Source organism: Mobula hypostoma, unplaced genomic scaffold, assembly GCF_963921235.1.
Source record: "Mobula hypostoma unplaced genomic scaffold, sMobHyp1.1 scaffold_51, whole genome shotgun sequence".
In the NCBI taxonomy this organism is placed as follows: Eukaryota; Metazoa; Chordata; class Chondrichthyes; order Myliobatiformes; family Myliobatidae; genus Mobula; species Mobula hypostoma.
Genome location: NW_026948233.1, coordinates 274,708 through 292,209, shown reverse-complemented (window position 1 = coordinate 292,209; position 17,502 = coordinate 274,708). Strand labels below are relative to the sequence as shown.

General features: G+C 43.8%; 2 protein-coding genes across 7 annotated transcripts in view; both read right to left on the bottom strand.

Annotated features, from left to right (window-relative positions):
• LOC134342071 (zinc finger protein 229-like) overlaps positions 1–17,502 on the bottom strand; it is a 126,438-nt gene that overhangs the window by 29,249 nt on the left and 79,687 nt on the right. The gene's annotated exons all lie outside the window — the stretch shown is intronic.
• LOC134342074 (zinc finger protein 229-like) overlaps positions 6,830–17,502 on the bottom strand; it is a 55,268-nt gene continuing 44,595 nt past the window's right edge. For 5 of the 6 annotated variants that reach the window (XM_063040010.1, XM_063040011.1, XM_063040014.1 and 2 more), the window contains 2 exons: positions 13,272–13,572; positions 6,830–10,158 (listed from right to left, as the gene is read on the bottom strand). In XM_063040010.1, coding sequence (XP_062896080.1) covers positions 8,548–9,753 — 1,206 coding nt within the window. In that variant the 5' untranslated portion in view covers positions 9,754–10,158; positions 13,272–13,572 and the 3' untranslated portion in view covers positions 6,830–8,547. The remainder of the gene's footprint in view (positions 10,159–13,271; positions 13,573–17,502) is intronic. The other variant, XM_063040012.1, reaches the window with a different exon arrangement.

Genomic DNA, 17,502 nt, shown 5'->3' with positions numbered 1-17,502 from the left:
AACTTTACTTGAACAGAGACCCGCTAATCAATATTGAAAGAGGGGCCAAACCGCCTTTGTCTGTTGGCCTTGGCCTGCTGCCGGGCTGAACTTTCTTTCAGAATCCTTTGCCCTTGAGACACCTTTAAACAAGTTATTCTGCGGAGGGCAACCCGACATCTAATTCCTGATCAGGAGACAGAGCGGGCAGAAACTCAATGTGACACGAACTGGGTCATACCCAGTGGTGAATGCTGAAGGGTGCTGTGGGTGAACTCGGCCCAGATTAAATGGTTACTCCAAGAGGAGAGAGGCAGAGAAGAACCTGTTCCAGGTCTTGGTTCGTCTTCTCAGCCTGTCCATTAGTGTGAGGGTAGAAGCCTGAGGAATGACAGGAGGTAGCCCCAAGCAGCCTGCAATGTGCTTGACGGAGATTGGAGGTGAATCGGGACCTCGGTCCAAAACAACATCTGTGTGAAAACCTTCATATGAAAACTTGTCTGTGAGAATTTGTGCGTCTATCGGGAGAATGGGAGTTTATTTCGAAGAATGTATCCACAGGCCTTGAAGAACTTATAGAACACAACTAAAATAGTGGTAAAGGAATGTGATGGGGACAGGCAGGTAATGATATCTACAGAATGGTGAGACCGCGGAGTGAAGATATGGGTAGGTCTTGTAGAGAAACTCGGCTCATCCCCAAAAATCCGTGCATTTACCAGGCCCGGATGGTTTCGTTCAGAAACGTTGACAAATTGTTTTTCCTTTCAGATTATGCCTGACCCAGTCCTCCAAGAGATGTCAGCTGCTATAGAAATCTTGACTTTTGCCTGGATGTTGCGTCCGGTAGCAGGTCCAGTAGTTTAGGAAGTACACGGAAGTCAGCGTGGACACTTGAGAAGCGGAGTTTACCCTGAGTACAAACACAGTTCAGGTCTGATTTTACAAACAACTTAAAACATTTGAGTTGGTGTCAATATGACGACATGCTGGTGGAGGCTTTGTGGTCTGAGAGGGAGAGATTGACGGTGACTGGAACATCACGACATGTCTCACAAAGTATCAGGGGCTGTGATTTGGATGGAGCTCTCTGATACTCTGATGGAGATGGGTTCACCAGGAGCCTTTAAAGGTAACTGCGTACACAGATGACGGGCGATTTATGTGTAGATATCGAAACAATACAGGAAACAAAGTTAACGAGACGGTCCAAGTGATAGTCAGCGCGAAGAAGGTAAGACCATGAGATACAGGCGCAGAATTACTCCATTTGGCCATCGAGTCTGCTCCGCCATTTCATCATGGCTGATCCAATTTTCCTTTCAGCACCGATCTCTTGCCTTCTCCCCGTATCCCTTCCTGCCCCGAACAATGAAAAATCTATCACTTGCTGCCTTCAATATCCCTAAAAACGTGGCCTCCGCAGCTGCGACTGGCAAAGATTTCCACAAACGCACAGCTCTCTGGCTAAAAAAAAATCCATCCTCTTTACCGGACTTAAAGAGCGTTCCTCTATTCTGAGGCTGTGTCCTCTGATCCTGGACTCTCTCCCCGGAGAAAGCATCCTTTCTGCATCCACTCTGTCAAGGCCTTTCACCATTCGATAGGTTTCAATGAGGTCACCCCTTATTCTTCTGAATTCCGGTCAGTACAGGCTCAGAGCCCTCCAACGCTTTTCATAGGACAAGACGTTCAATCCTGGAATCATTTTCGTGAATGAAACCCTTTTTAGCTTCAACACATCTTTTCAGGTTAATGTGCCCAACACCGCTCACAATACTCCAACTGAGGCCTTGCCAGTGCTGCAGGAAGTCTCCAGCATTAAACTAGGTGCATCAGTGACCTCCTTCTGTATCGTTAACTGAGTTAATTCACTGATGTCAAGGCTGACCAAAGTGTGATCACCTCTCTTTCTCTCCCTTTTCCCATTCGGAATCAGACAAACCTCACTTCTTATCGCCTTAGTAACATAGAAACCTAGAAATCATACAGCACAATTCAGGCCCTTTGGCCCACAAGGCTGTAACGATCATGTCCCTACCTGAGAATTACCTAGGCTTACCCATAGTCGTCTATTTTGCTGAGCTCCATGTATCCATCCATGAGTCCCATAAAAGACCCTATCATTTCCACCTCCACCACAGCTGCCGGCAGCCGATTCCACACGCTCACCACTCTCTGCGGAAAAGAATCTTATCCCTGATATCTCCTTTGTACTTGCTTCCAAGCACCTTAAAATTATACCCTCTCGTGCTAGCCACTTCACTCCTGGGGAAAAAGCCTCTGACTGTCCACACGATCAATGCCTCTCATTGTCTTTCAACTAATTTAAATTCAATCTAACACAACCCTCCTGCATCTGAATCAGAACCAGGTTGAATATCACAGGCATTTGTCGTGAAATTTGTTAACTTTTCGGCAGCAGTAAAATGAAACACAGGATAAATAAATATAGAGGAAAAAAGACTGAGTTACAGGTGGCGGAGGGAAAGAAGCAGTTCCTGAATCTCTGAGCGTGAGCTCCTTCCTGATGGTAACACTGTGCAGAGGGCATGTCCTGGTGGTGAGCAGCTTTAATGAGGGATACCGCTGATCATCCCTTGTAATAATGATCAGTGAGGTACAGAGAGTTTGTATTTACCAACAAGTAAATTTTATTATTTCAACTATAAAGCGCGTAAGTTCACACGCTGTCTACCTGTGTGCATTCTACCAGAACCCCTGACACTCCATAAACAGTCAATGAAGAGAAAAGGTATTACCCGGGAAAGGAGTCTACGCTGTCATCGTGATCCCGATCTCCACGTGTCCGTGGGGTCCTCCCTATTCATCATGCTTGGTCTCTGGCTGCGGGAGGGTTATCGCCCCTGTCTATTTGGAGTTCCCGAGTCTTCTACTGCTCCTCACAAATTGAACCACTGGATCTCTATCCTGACCTACCTGGGTCACCTTCTTACTGGTCATTGTACAGGGCAACAGCCGACATTGTTTCATGGCTCTGCCCACCCCAGCCTTGTGTATCTGGGTCTTTACATCCAGTTCAATGAGGCAGCCCAGGCAGACAGAGGCAACCAAACGAGACTACAGATTGCTTGTTTGGTAGGTCTGGCATTTTACATAATCAGTATCTACTCCTCTGAGAATGGTCTCAGGTTTATTGCTCTGATTAGATTGTCCCAGAGTCAGGAGTCAGTTCAGAGTCCACGCCCTTTACATAACAAACGGCTGCTTGTTTGAGAATGGTCTCAGGTTTAGCAGATGATCACCTGAAGCTTCTTCCTGTGTCCACATTCACCCAGTGTCCTTCTCGGGTCAGCTGTGGTCTGAATGCGCCAGGGTGGATGCTCTGATTAGATTATCCAAGAGCAAGAATCAGTTCAGAGTCCACGAAATGGGAGTTTTCCTTTTTTTAATTTAATTTTTATTTGGATGAGGTATTTGCAAGTATTACACCAACTTTTTACATATAAAACCTTTTTCCATTTTTTATACATGTATAAATCTATATATATTTATATATTCACAAGTACACACTGAGATGATATAAAAATAATTAGGCATTTAAATAGATATTTATGCGCAGTTGTAATTCCACTCTATTAAACTAGATAATAATAATAGTTGTTCAAAATAGTAATAGTACTGTATGAATAATAATCTCCATGTATCTCTTCTGGTCCATTTCTTTCTGTTCCAAAATATTGTGTGTAACCCTATGTAGTTTCCTTCATAGGTGTTTATGTTTGTTCCTACCCACAAACATACTTATCCAATCTCTGTGTACTTATTTACTTCATTTTATCATATTTTTCTCTCAAATCTTTTTCTTTGCTTGTGTTAATTCCTCGTTTTCCAGAAACAGAATAGTGAACATTCGAACCAAGGGAGCTTACGTTAACACTATTACGATGTTGATAGGGAAAGCAGTACAAACCATTAAGAGAGTCATCTAAAGTCTGCTCGCTTTGGGGTTATAAATTCAATCCATTTATTCCAAATTTGATATTTTTTTTTAATTTTTGATTTCTCAGAGAGTAAGTCATCATTTCTATTTTAAACATCTCCAAAATAATTTCGTGCCAATCTTCTAATGTCGGTGATGTTGGATTTAGCCACTTCCTGGTGATTGATTTCATACTTGCCGCTAAAAGGGCCGGCAGCAGCGTCATATCTCCTTCTGTTCCAAAAACAATACATGCCCCAAATAGAGAGTCTCAAAGTTCAGAGGTATCTGGGTCTTAAATACCTTAACTAATGTTCTGTGAATACCTTTCCAATATAAACTTAATTTAGGGCAATCCCAAAAAATATGGAAATGATTTGCCTTGGAGCCACACCTTCTCCAACATGCCATGTTTGTGTCTTTATATTTTTCCTAGCATGTGGTCTTGAAGTATCTTATAATATTTTTCCAACACTATTCTCTCCAAATCAAAGAGTTAGTCGAAGACCACTGAAAGCTGAATATTTTCCCCCAAGCCTCCTCTGAAACTACCAACCCAGCTTCTTTCTCCCACTTCTCTTTAATATATGCTGTGTTTTCATTTTTGGTATGAGAGAGGGCATTATGTAATCAGGAAAATAATTTTCTTGGTATTGAGCTGTAAGCCGAATTCAGAATCTTGAAAAATTCTAATTCTGCTGTTGTTATGTCTGCATACCTACAATTCTGGTTAAAATAGTGTCATACTTGAAGGTACCTAAAAAAGTCATTGTGTTCTAGGCCATGTTTGTCCTGCAGGGATTGAAAACTTTGTAATACACTTTTATGTGTGAATGAGAGGTAGGTTGTAAGACCTTTCTTTATCCATAGTTCAAATCTTTTAACTCTTCTGCTGGGAGGGAATTCGGTATCATAAGCACACCATTTGAAAAGTTTTAACATGTTATAGATTCCACATGAATTAGCCACCTTCTGCCATACATTTAGTGTGAGATTTATCAAGCAATTTTTAATCTTTTCCAATTGGGCCATCAATCCTTTGTCTGCAATTGAGGCCTGTAGAGGAAAACTGTCAATCAATCCAAATTCTATTTCCTTCCATCTAGCCTTGTATCGCTTATTACACCAATACAACAGAGGGGTTATCTGTGAAGCATAAAAATAATTTCTCAAGCAAGTAAGTGCTATACCTCCTCCTTCCTTTCCTAACTGGAAGGTGTTAAATCGGATCTAGGTTTCTTTCCTTACCAAATAAAGTGGGAAATCCATTTGTGCCGTTCCCTGAATTGATTATCGTCCACCTCCACAGGTAAAGACTGGAAAAGGTAAAGTAACCGAGGGGGATATTAATTTTATGGTATTTATCCTTGTATTTAAACTTAAAAGGGGGATAAGGTTCCATCTATGTGGAAGGGTTTTCACAGGTGGCCCGGGGTGTTTGGAAGCTTCTCGACCACTATGGAAATGTTCTTTACTTGTAATACCAAAATGGCATTGTTGTCTGTGACAAAATGAAACCCGTATTGTATCGGAGTGTTTTGCTAATAATGTTCATGCAGCACTATGCTGCGTGAACCTGAGTACCTGACTGTAGACTGCAGTTCCTACACTGTATGTCATCTGCCACTTCATTGTCTGTTCTCCAAACCTGTCCGAGTCCTTCATTAGACAGCCGCTTAGCTCTAAGCTACCTGTCCGGCACCTATCTTCGTATTAACTGCAAAGCTGGTCACCAAGCCATCAATTCTGTCATCCAGATCGTTGATATCTAACAGGAAAATAAGCGGTCTCAATCCTGACCCCAGCAGAATGTCATTATTTACTGGCAGCAAACAGAATAGGTTCGCATTGTTCTGAGTCTTTGCCTCCTGCCAGTAGACCAATCTCCAATCGATGGAAGTATCTTTCCTGTAACACCATGAGCTGTGATCTTGTTAAGCAGGCGCATGGGTGCAAGACCTTGTGCAAGACCGTCTGACAATCCAAGCAAACAACATCCACTGCCTCTCCTTTGTCTATCCTGCCTGTTATTTCATCAAAGAATTCCAACAGATTTCCAAGACAAGATTTTCCCTCCAGGAAACCATGATGACTTTAGCCGAAATTATCATGTGCCAAGTACCCCGAAAAATCATCTTTAATGGACTCCAACCACTGAGGTCAGAAACGGTCATATAATATCTGTTCTTCTGCTTCCCTTCCTTCTTAAAAAATGGAGTGACATTTGCAACCTTTGAGCCTGCCAATACCATTCCCAAGTCTAGTGATTTTTGAAAGGTCATGGCCCATTCTTGAAGATAAACATGAGGGGGAACTTCTTCCCTCAAAGGTGGTGAGAATGTGGAATGGGCTGCCAGAGCAAGTGGCAGGGGCGATTTCAACATTTAAGCCAAGTTTGGATGGGTGTATGGATGGAAGGGAATGGAGGTTGTTGGATGAATACTTTGGCTCAGACTAGATTGTAGTGTTCTATGACTTTAATGCCTTCACAATCTCTTCACCTACCATTTTCTGAACACTGGGGTGTACACTGTCTGGTCCAGGAGTTTTACTTACCTCCAGGCATTTCAGCTTCCAAAGCAAATTTTCTCCTTAGTAATAGTACCTATTCTCACTTCTGCCCTGATACTCTTGAAGTATTGGCATTTTTGGGGGAGAAAAAGATGAAAAGTGAGATACAAAATGAAAGGGGGAGGGAGTGAAGTGAAATATCACCTAAGAGTATATTCTCCTCAACGAAACGTATTCTTTTGGAAAAATATCTTGGTCCCATTCCGAAATGGAACATTACAAAGAAAAATAACAACTGAAATGACAAATTTAGAAAACAGTATCTGCACTGAAACAGACTTGGATCAACACCACCTACGACAGAAGGAGGATGAGGAATTACAGACATTAACAACTTTCATAGCAAAACTTTCAGATAAAACTCCTAAATATATATTTTCTTCAAAAATAAGCAGGATTCAGCACTCCATGCAAGCATATACAATTGTGATATGAAGTACACACCAGGAAACTTAAATGAGAGGGCAACTCAGAAAAATGAATCACCGGTATTGAAGAAAATGTTAACCAGTGGAATGATTATGACCCTCCATGGAATACACCCCAATGATCTGAGCAGACGAGATGTTCGTCAAGGAAGCATCAAACGCCCGACCCAAAGTGGCAGACGTCTTCACAGAAAGAGAGGTTCCTTGCAGAAATACAGGACAGGGTGGTTAACACAAAAATGATCAAAAATACATAAAAGACTAACAAACAAGGTGATGAATGCAGAAAATGCCAGGAGAAACCAGACAAAATCCAACACTTTCTGGGATCCTGCAGCAGTTTAACTCAATCTGATTACTTACAAAGGTACAATCAAGTGGCAAACATAATTCAGCAAAATCTTGCTTTAAGCTCATGACTGACCACTATAAATTCAAGCCTGATCCAGTTTTAGAGTAAAAATCTTACAAATTATAGATAATCAATAGATTATTACAGATAGGACAATCAGACATAATAACCATCTCGATATAATATTACAGGATAAACAGGCAGGAACAACTCCCTCAATAGATAAAACCATCCCAGCACACACATCCCTCGACCAGTGGAGCACCTCACCTCAGGTATTGTTTGTGTCATCAGTCAGACAACCAAATTATTTTCTCTGCCAATCAGCTTTGAAATGTTGCTACTCTGTCATTCGTTGCCACGCCCCGCTGCTGATTCCCTTCTCCTCATCTTTCGTTCTTACCCCGACCATCGTCCAGAGCCCCAAACTATGCCCTGTGCAGACCCGCCTCTGGTTTCTGACCCTGCTCCATTGAACATCCAACTAATGGTTTCCCATTCTGCTTTCAGTCTTTAGAGGACAGTGATGTTTTCTAACAACCCTTTAGAAGCAGGGAAAATGACCCATAATGTGGAAATGAGCCGTGAATAAGGACGTTAACTACCAATGTCATGCTTCTCAGCACAGAGATTAGAGGGGCGAAGAACATCTCAGACAGAACTGCAGTCAGCTCGACTTCTTCAGTCTGCAGAGAATTCAAGGGAAACCTCGTCACCCATCACCACAGGGAGAGCGAGAGATGAACAATAGGGGAGGATTCAAAAGGACTGTCGTGGAATAGAATCACTGGCAGGGTCCAGCCAGCCTGAGTTGACTCTCTACTGTACACTAGGTGTGTTATAAATTCACTAAGTACCAGAGACAGAGTTTAAAATAGAACTGATTTATTTGTCTCAGATTCAGAATATTAAACTCCAGTCCCATCAAAGGTGAATATGCGGCAGAAGAAACTACTCCCATGCCCAGTGACCAGGGTGCAGAACTGGGTGTGGTGAGCAGCAGCAATAATTGCAGAGTTCAGTACCGACAGTCACTCTCGAAATTGCATTCAGCAATGGTGATAGACAAATATCCAGCATGCAGCTTATTGAAACTTTCTACCCATTGTAAACCCGGTAGCGTGTCACAAGGTTAGATTATTAAGTCAATCACTTCCCACATTCACGGCAGGTGAACAGACGCTCCCCTGTGTGAACTCAATGATGCACATTTAGCGATTTAGCGGAGATGGCTGAGAGAATCTCTTCCCAAAGTCTAAGCAGGTGATTGGCCTCTACCCAGTGTGAACTTGCTGGTGTTTTAGTAGATGAGATGACCGAGTGAATCCCTTCCCACATTCTGAGCAGATGAATGGCCTCTCCCCAGTGTGAAGTGACTGGTGTGTCAATAAGTTGGATGACTGAGTGAATCCCTTTCCACAGTCTGAGCAGGTGAAAGGCCTTTCCCCAGTGTGAACTCGTTGATGACTCTGTAGGTCGGATGACCGAGTGAATCCCTTCCCACAGACAGAGCAGGTGAACAGCCTCTCCCTGGTGTGAACTGACTGATGTCTCCACAGGGAAGATAAGAAAGTGAATCCTTTCCCACATTCTGAGCAGGTGAACGGCTTCTCCCCAGTGTGAACTCGTTGGTGACTCTGTAGGTTGGATGACTGAGTGAAAGTCTTCCCACACACTGAGCAGGAGAATGAACTCTCCCCAGTGTGAACTGACTGGTGTCTCAGTAGGTGAAATAATAAGGTGAATGCTTTCCCACAGAGTGAGCAGGTGAATGGCCTCTCCCCAGTGTGAACTCGCTGGTGTACCAACAGGTTGGATGACCGAGTGAATCCCATACCACAGTCTGAGCAGGTGAACAGCCTCTCCCCAGTGTGAACTCGCTGATGTTCCGTCAGTTGAGATGAACGAGTGAATCCCTTCCCGCAGTCTAAACAGGTGAACGGCCTCTCCCCAGTGTGAACTCGCTGATGTTCCGTCAGTTGAGATGAACGAGTGAATCCCTTCCCGCAGTCTAAACAGGTGAACGGCCTCTCTCCAGTGTGAACTCGCTGATGTACCTTCAGTTTAGATGAGAAAGTGAATCTCTTCCCACAGAGTGAGCAGGTGTATGGTCTCTCCCCGGTGTGAACTCGTTGGTGTACCAATAGGTTGGATGACCGAATGAATCCCATCCCACAGTCTGAGCATTTAAACAGCCTCTCCCCAGTGTGAACTCGCTGATGTTCCTTCAGTTGAGAGAAACGAGCGAATCCCTTCCCACAGTCTGAGCAGGTGAATGGCCTCTCCCCAGTGTGAACAGACTGGTGTGCTTGTAGGTTGGATAACTGAGTGAATCCTTTCCCACAGACTGAGCAGGTGAATGGCCTCTCTCCAGTATGAACTCGCTGATGTACCTTCAGTTGAGATGACCAAGTGAATCCCTTCCCGCAGTCTGAGCAGGTGAACCGCCATTCCCTGGTGTGAACTGACTGGTGAACCATTGGTCAGATGACTGAGTGAATCCTTCCCCACAAATTCAGCAGATGACCAGCCTCTGCCCAGTGTGAACTGACTGGTGTGTCCACAGGTGGGAAGACCGACTGAATCCCTTCTCACACACAGAACAGGTGAATGGCCTTGTCCAGTGTGAACTTGCTGATGTACCTTCAGTTGAGATAACCGAGTGAATCCATTCCCACTGTCTGAGCAGACAAATGGCCTCTCCCCTGTGTAAAATGACGGGAATGCCAGTCGGTCAGATGACCGAGTGACTTCCTCTCCACAGTCTAAGCAGGAAGTATAATTGAGTGAATCCCTTGCTCCTCTTCTTAAATATCTGGACAGAGACAGCAAAACTGCTGTGTTGTGTTTGAATTCCCATGGACAAATTCCTTGTTATTTTTTACCTGTAAAAAGATATACAAAATCCATCAATGGGTGTAGGACAACATTTCAGATGAGATTACTTGAGTTGTCAAGGTGTGATCTGGTATCACACTGTTACAGTGAAGTTCAACCCAAGTTGGAGAGAGAAATTATCTTCTAACTGGGCACAGTGCTGGTATCTGGAGTGACCATCAAATTCTCTGATGCTCTTCCTGTCTCTATAAGAATGGGGCATTTCTGCCATCTCCAATCTGTGACCTGACTCAGTTTGACTTTCTCCATTGGTATTATTCCCTGTTCCCACTGAGCTGCATGGGTGCCTGGCCCCACAGTAACTGAAACATTGTCACGCAAATAGCCTTTGTTAACGTGCAGCTGGGATTTTCTTGTGTGTACTGTTAATTTAAAGTGCCTCAGTTTTAGCGCCATGTAAATATCTCCAACTCAGATGTATGGTTGGTCTGCACAGCTGTTAAAAGGAATCAGAGTTGAATATTAGTATTATTATTTAAGGTTCTTGTCAGAGTCATAGAAAAGTACAACACAGAAACAGACCCTTTGGCCCATCTAGCTGGTGCCGAGCTATTTAAACTTCCTACTCCCATACCCCTACCATCCAGGTACCTATACAAACCCTTAACATGTTGCAATTGAGCTCGCATGCACCACCTAAGCTGGCTCCTCACTCCACACCCAGATAACCGTCTGTGTGAAGAAGTTTCCCCTCATTTTCCCCTTAACATTTCACCTTTCACCCTTAATCCATGGCCCCTGGTTGTAGTCCGACCCCATATCAGTGGAAAAAGCCAGCTTGCATTTACCCCACCTATAACCCTCAAAATTGTGGCATATCTCCATCAAATCTACCCTCAAACTTCTATGTTCCAAGGAATAAAGTCCTGACCTGTTCAATCTTTCCTTATAACCCAAGTCCTCCAGACCTGGCAACGTCCTTGTGAATTTTCTCTGAACTCTTATCCTCTTTTACATCTTTTCTGTCGGTTGGTGACCAAAACTGTACACAATACACCAAATTAGGCCTCACCAATGTCTTGTACAAAGTCAACATAACATTCACCTCCTGTACTCAGTATTTTGGTTTATGAAGACCATTGTGCCAAAATCTTTCTTTCCGTCCCTATTTAACTGTGACACCACTTTTAGTGAATTATGGACATGTATTCCCAGATCCTTTCCTTCTACAGCACTCCTCAGTGCCCGACCATTCACTGTGTAAGACCCAGGTCCTAACAAAATGCAACACCTCGCACTTGTCTCCATTAAATTCCATTTTCCATTTCTCAAACCATTTTCCCAGCTGGTCCAAATCGCACTGCAAGCCATGATAGCCTTCCTTGCTGTCCACTACACCACCAATCTTGGTGTCATCCACAAATTTGCTGATCCAGTTAACCACACTATCATTCAGATTACTGATATAGATGACCAACAGTAACAGATCCAGCACTGATCCCTGTGGCACACCACTGGTCACAAGCCTCCGGTCAGAGAGGCAACCATCTGCTACCACACACTGGCTTCTCCCAAAGACAGTATCTCACCCAATTTACTATCTCATCTTGAATGCGGAGTGACTGAACCTTCTTGACCAACCTCCCATATGAGACTTTGTCAAGTGCTTTTGCTAAAGTCCATGTAGACAACATCCACTGCCTTGCCTTCATCCACTTTCCTGATAACTTCCTTGAAAGACTCTGTGAGATTGGTTAGACATTACCTACCATACACAAAGCCATGCTGCCAATCCTTAATCAATCCACATCTATCCAAGTACTTACAGTATACATCTGGTTCCTGCACACACATTCCAATAACTTTCCCACTGCTGATGTCAAGCTCACCAATGTACAATCTCTTAGTTTATCTTAGAGCCTTTCTTGAACAGCGGAACAACATTGGCTGTCCTCCAATCCTCCAGTACCTCACCCGTCACTCAGTATTATTTAAATATCTGTGCTTGTGTCCCGACAATTTCTGTACTTGTCTGCTGCAGGGTCCCAGGGAACCACTTGTCAGACCCTGGGGATTTATCCACGCTAATTTGCCTTGAGACAGCAAACACCTCCATCTCTGTAATCTGTACAGGGTCCATGAAGTTGATGCTGCTTTGCCTCGCTTCTATAGACTCTGTGTCCATCTCCTGAGCAAAAAAAAATCTCCCACATCTATTTTGTCTCCTCATATGGATTACCGTTCTGATCTTGCAGAGGATTAATTTTTTCCCTTGCAATCTTTTTCCTCTGAACATATCTGCAGAATCCATGAGGATTCTCCTTCACCTTGTCTGCCGGGGCAACCTCATGTCTGCTTTTATTTCTTTCATAAGTGTTCACTTGAATTTCCCGTACTTCATAAGTACTCCATTTTTTTCCCCTCTCCCTTGTACCTGGTATGCACCTCATTTTTATTGATCTGGGAGATGAAAGCCAAAGGGGTGATAGAGCTGCTAAGGGAGGTGGGGGTGGTGGTGGGGGAGGGTTAAACTAAAGTTGCAGGGGGAATGCGAGCCTGAAAAACAGAACAGAGAGTGGAGGGGTTGTTGTTCAGACCTCAAAATCAGGAATGAAAAAGTTGAGCATGGTGCAGTGAATATGCTGAGCCCTGTATATTTCAATACAAGGAGCAGCGTAGGAAAGGCGGATGTGTTCAGGGCATGGATCAACATCTGGAATTACGACACGAGGATCTGGCCACTGTGGACTGGGACAGGCTGCTTTCTGGCGAAGGTGTGCTTGGTAAATGGGAAGCCTTCAAAGGGAAATTTTGAAAGTACAAAGCGGGTGTGTGCTTGTCAGAATAAAAGGTAAAAATAGAAACTGTAGGGAACCTTGGTTTGCAAGAGATATCGAGACCCTGGTGAAGCACAAAATGGAGTTGCAGAACAGGGATAGGCAGGTAGGTTCTTGTGGAGTAGAAGAAATGCAAGAGAACACATAAGAACTAAATCAGGATGGCTAAAAGTAGGCATGAGGTTGCCCTTGCAGAAAAGGTGAAGGATAATTCTAAGGGATTCTAGAGATAGATTAAGAGCAAAAGGATTACAAGGGACAAAGTTGGCGATGCATGTTTGGAACCAAAGCAGATGGGGAATATCGTAAATTTTTTTTTTCACCTCTATTTACTCAGGAGAGACGTGGTTGGTGGCGTAGTGGCATCAGTGATGGACTTTGGGATGAAAGGTCCCGAGTTCGAATCCAGACGGCTCCCCTGCATGCTTTCCATCCGTGCTGGGTTACGAGCTGGTGATCTCTTTGGAAACTCACCCAGCAGAAGGCAATGGCAAACCACTGCTGTACCTTGCCTCGTACGCGGTTCCCCATTACATCAGAGAGGAGCGGAGGGGAACCGTCCGCTAACTGGAGAATCTCCAGATGCGACATACCTTTCCTTTATTCAGGAGATGGACACAGAGCCTATGGAAGTGTGGAAAAGCAGTATTAACATCATGGACCCTGTACAGATTAAAAAAAGAGGAGATGTTTGCTATCCTGAGGCAGATCAGCATGGATAAATCGCCAGGGCATGACAAGGTGCTCCCTCGGACCCTACAGTAGGCAAGTGCAGAAATTGTCAGGGCCCGAGCAGAGATAATTAAATCATCTTTAGTGACAGGGGGTGTTATCAGAGGATTGTAGGATAGCCAAAGTTATTTCGCTGTTCAACATGGAGCATAGAAATCTACAGCATATTCCAGGCCATTCAGCCCACAATGTTGTGCCAACCATGTAACTTACTCTAGACACTGCCTGGAATTTCCCTAGCACATAGACCTCTATGTTTCTAAGCTCCATGTACCTATCTAAGAGGCTGTTAAAAGACCCTATTGCAGCTGCCTCAACCACCGCTGCTGGCAGTGCATCCCACACACCCACCACTCTCTGTGTAAAAAAAACTTACCCCTGCCTTCCCCTTGGTACCTATTTCCAAGCAGCTTAAAACTATGCCCCCTCGTGTTAGCCAGTTCAGCCCTGGGAAAAACCTCTGGCTATCCACACGATCAATGCCCCTCATCATCTTATACACCAAAAAAAGGCTCTAAACATGAACAAGGAAATTATACATTGCTTTGAGGATTTGCCAGAAGTACACAAATTATAAGGGTATAAATAGGGTAAATGCAAGCAGCTTTTCTCACTGAGGTTGGGAGGGATGACAACCAGAGGTCATGGATAAGTGGGGAAGGTGAAAATTTAACAGAAACATTTGGAAAAGCTCTTGACTGAAATGGTCATGAGAGTGTGGAATGAGATGCCAGCACAAGTGGTGAATATGAGCTCGATTTCACAATTCGGAGAAGTTTGATAGGTACCTGGTAGGGGTGTGGAGGGAGATGGTCCTGATGCAGGTCGTTGCATTAGACAGCTTAAATGTTTTTTCAGCATTGACTAGATGGGCCAAATAGCCTGTTTCCGTACTGAACCTCTCCATGTTTCTATGACAGAGAAGATGGCCAAACTTGTTTGGAAGGGAAAAGGTAGGAGTGACAACAGAGCAGCAATGGCTGGAGTTTCTGGGAGCAATTCGGGAGCTGAGTGATCGATACATCCCAAAGAAGTGGAAGCATTGGAAAGGCAGGAGGACACAACTGTGGCTGAAATGAGAAGCCAAAGCCAACATAAAAGCCAAAGAGAGGGCAAACAAAAGAGCAAAAACTATTGGGAAGCTATTGGAAACTAACAGAAGACAACTAAAAAACAGTACGATGAGCTCAGTGCGTGGAATTATGATATTGTAGTCATTAACGGGTCTTGGTAGCACCCAACAGTCTGAGGCATTTGGAGGAACAAAATACCTGGGGCCTCAATATCTCTTGAAAACCAAGGTTCCCTGCACCAGTTACCTTTCAACTTTCATTTTGGCAGGCACATACAAACTAGACACCCTCAAAATTTCACTTCTGAAGGCCTCCCACTTACCAAGTACTCCTGTCCCAAAATACACTTGTCAGATCCTTTCTAATACTATCAAAATTGAACTTTCTCCAAATTAGAATCTCAACCCATGGTCCAGACCTCTCATTTTCCATATTTACTTTGAATCTCATGGCATTATGATCACTAATTTCTGTCAGCAGCCATGGATCATTTCCTAACAGCTTACTGTACACTTAAACACGAGGAATTTTACGTACTGATTAAGGGCACATTTGACAAACTCAACCCCATCTAGTCCTTTTACAGTATGGGAGTCCCAGTCAATATATGGAAAGTTATAATCACTTACTGAATCAACCTTTGTTTCTTGGCATGGTCTGCGATCTCTCTACAAATTTGTTCCTCTAAATCCCTCAGACTGTTGGGTGCAACCAAGTCCCAATAATGGCTACAATATCATAATTCCCTGTCCTGAGCTCATCTGGCTTTCCTACGATGCTTCTTGCATTGTGATATACACAGCTCAGCACATTCATCGCACCATGCTCAACCATTTGATTGCTGACTCTATCTGAGGTCTGAACAACATCTGACTGGTGTCAAGAAAACAAACTCTCCCTCATTGTCACAAAAACAAAGGAGCTGATTGTGGACTAAAGGAGGAATGGAGACAGGCTAACCCCTGTTGACACCAATGGATCTGGGGTGGAGAGGGTGAACAGCTTTAAGTTCCTCAGCATAAACATTACCGAGGATCTCACATGGTCTGTACATATCAGCTGTGTTGTGAAAAGAGCACAACAGCACCTCTTTCACCTCAGATGGTTGAAGAAGGCTGGGATGGGGCCCCAAATCCTAAGAACTTTCTACAGGGACACAACTGAGAGCATCCTGACTGGCTGCATCACTGCCTGGTATGGGAACTGTACTTCCCTTAATCACAGGAACCTGCAGAGAGTGGTGTGGACAGCCCAGCGCATCTGTAGATGTGAACTTCCCACTATTCACGACATTTACAGAGACAGGTGTGTAAAAAGGGCCCAAAGGATATTGGGGACCCAATTCACCACAACCACAAACTGTTCCTGCTGCTACCATCCAGGAAACGGTACCACAGCAAAAGGACCAACAGGCTCTGGGACATCATCTTCCACCAGGCCATCAGACTGATTAATTCATGCTGATACAATTGCATTTCTATGTTATACTGACTGTCCTATGTACAGACTATTTATTACAAAGTACTATAAATTACACTTTGCACATTTAAATGGAGATGTAAAGATTTCTACTCCTCACGTATATAAAGGATGTATGTAATAAAGGAAATTCAATTCAATTGACCCTCCCCACTATCCATTCTGTCATTCTGGCTCCCATTCCCCCTCCCACTTAGTTTAACCACATCACCAACCGCCCCCCTCCGCCCCCCTGACACACTAGCACTAGCAAGCCTTACCACTAGGATATTAGATCTCTGCTAGTTTTAATTCCCTAACTAACCAATCCCCTATCAGCCCTTTGACTTTCCTCTGCCAGGTAATCCTACCAACAGTCTCTAAAGTGGCCCACCTGTTGTTGTGTGGGATAGCAATAACAGTACTCTGCGATGGCTATTTAACCTCATTCCCCTTCCTGTCTCGCACCCAGTTTCCTGTGTCCTGCACCTTGAGTGTAACTCACCTCTCTTCATGTCATATCTATCATCCCCTCCAACTCCTGGATTATCCGGAATTCATCCATTTCAAGTTCCAACTCCTTAAAGTGCAGGGTTACAAGTTGCAGCTGGATGCACATCTTGTAGGTGAGGGCATCGGGGACACTGGAGGTCTTCCCACCTTCCCACCAATGTCCCCAATAATTTGTAATGACCAGTGTGCACATAAAGCTTTTACCGTGCATTTTTTTACCCAGTGACAACATGGGCAGAGTGAACTTTAAATAGAGAGGTATTCATTTTAACAGCTAGCAAATCACTGTCAATAAGAACTTTGATGTCCTCTGGGTTTGATCAAGTTCATCTGCACTCTCACACAACCTGTATAGTAGGCCTGTAGCGGGTAATGAAGGATTTTCTCTCCACAGCTGTTCCACACTGTCCATATGTGATTTGCTTGCTAAATGACTCTTAAAAAGGTCAGATTTCCAACTAACACTCCACTACTTCCCACTTGCAAATTCTCCAGCAACTTTTGCATCACCACAATACACACAGGTAACACCAGTTTCTATATCGGACATAAATATCTCCCCTGAACTCTCCTAAGGAATTGAGGATATATTAAAAAAAATCATTTTGATCCTATGTAACCTCTGGCTACAAGAATAACTGGGACTGTATAGGAATTTTTGAACTGAAGTAAACTCTGTCTTCAGCGGTTAGCTAAGACAGGCTCATTACTGGTTCTCTGCGGCTTGCAGGGAGACACACTGAGAGCTGATAACATTATACCTTGCACCCTCTTTAGC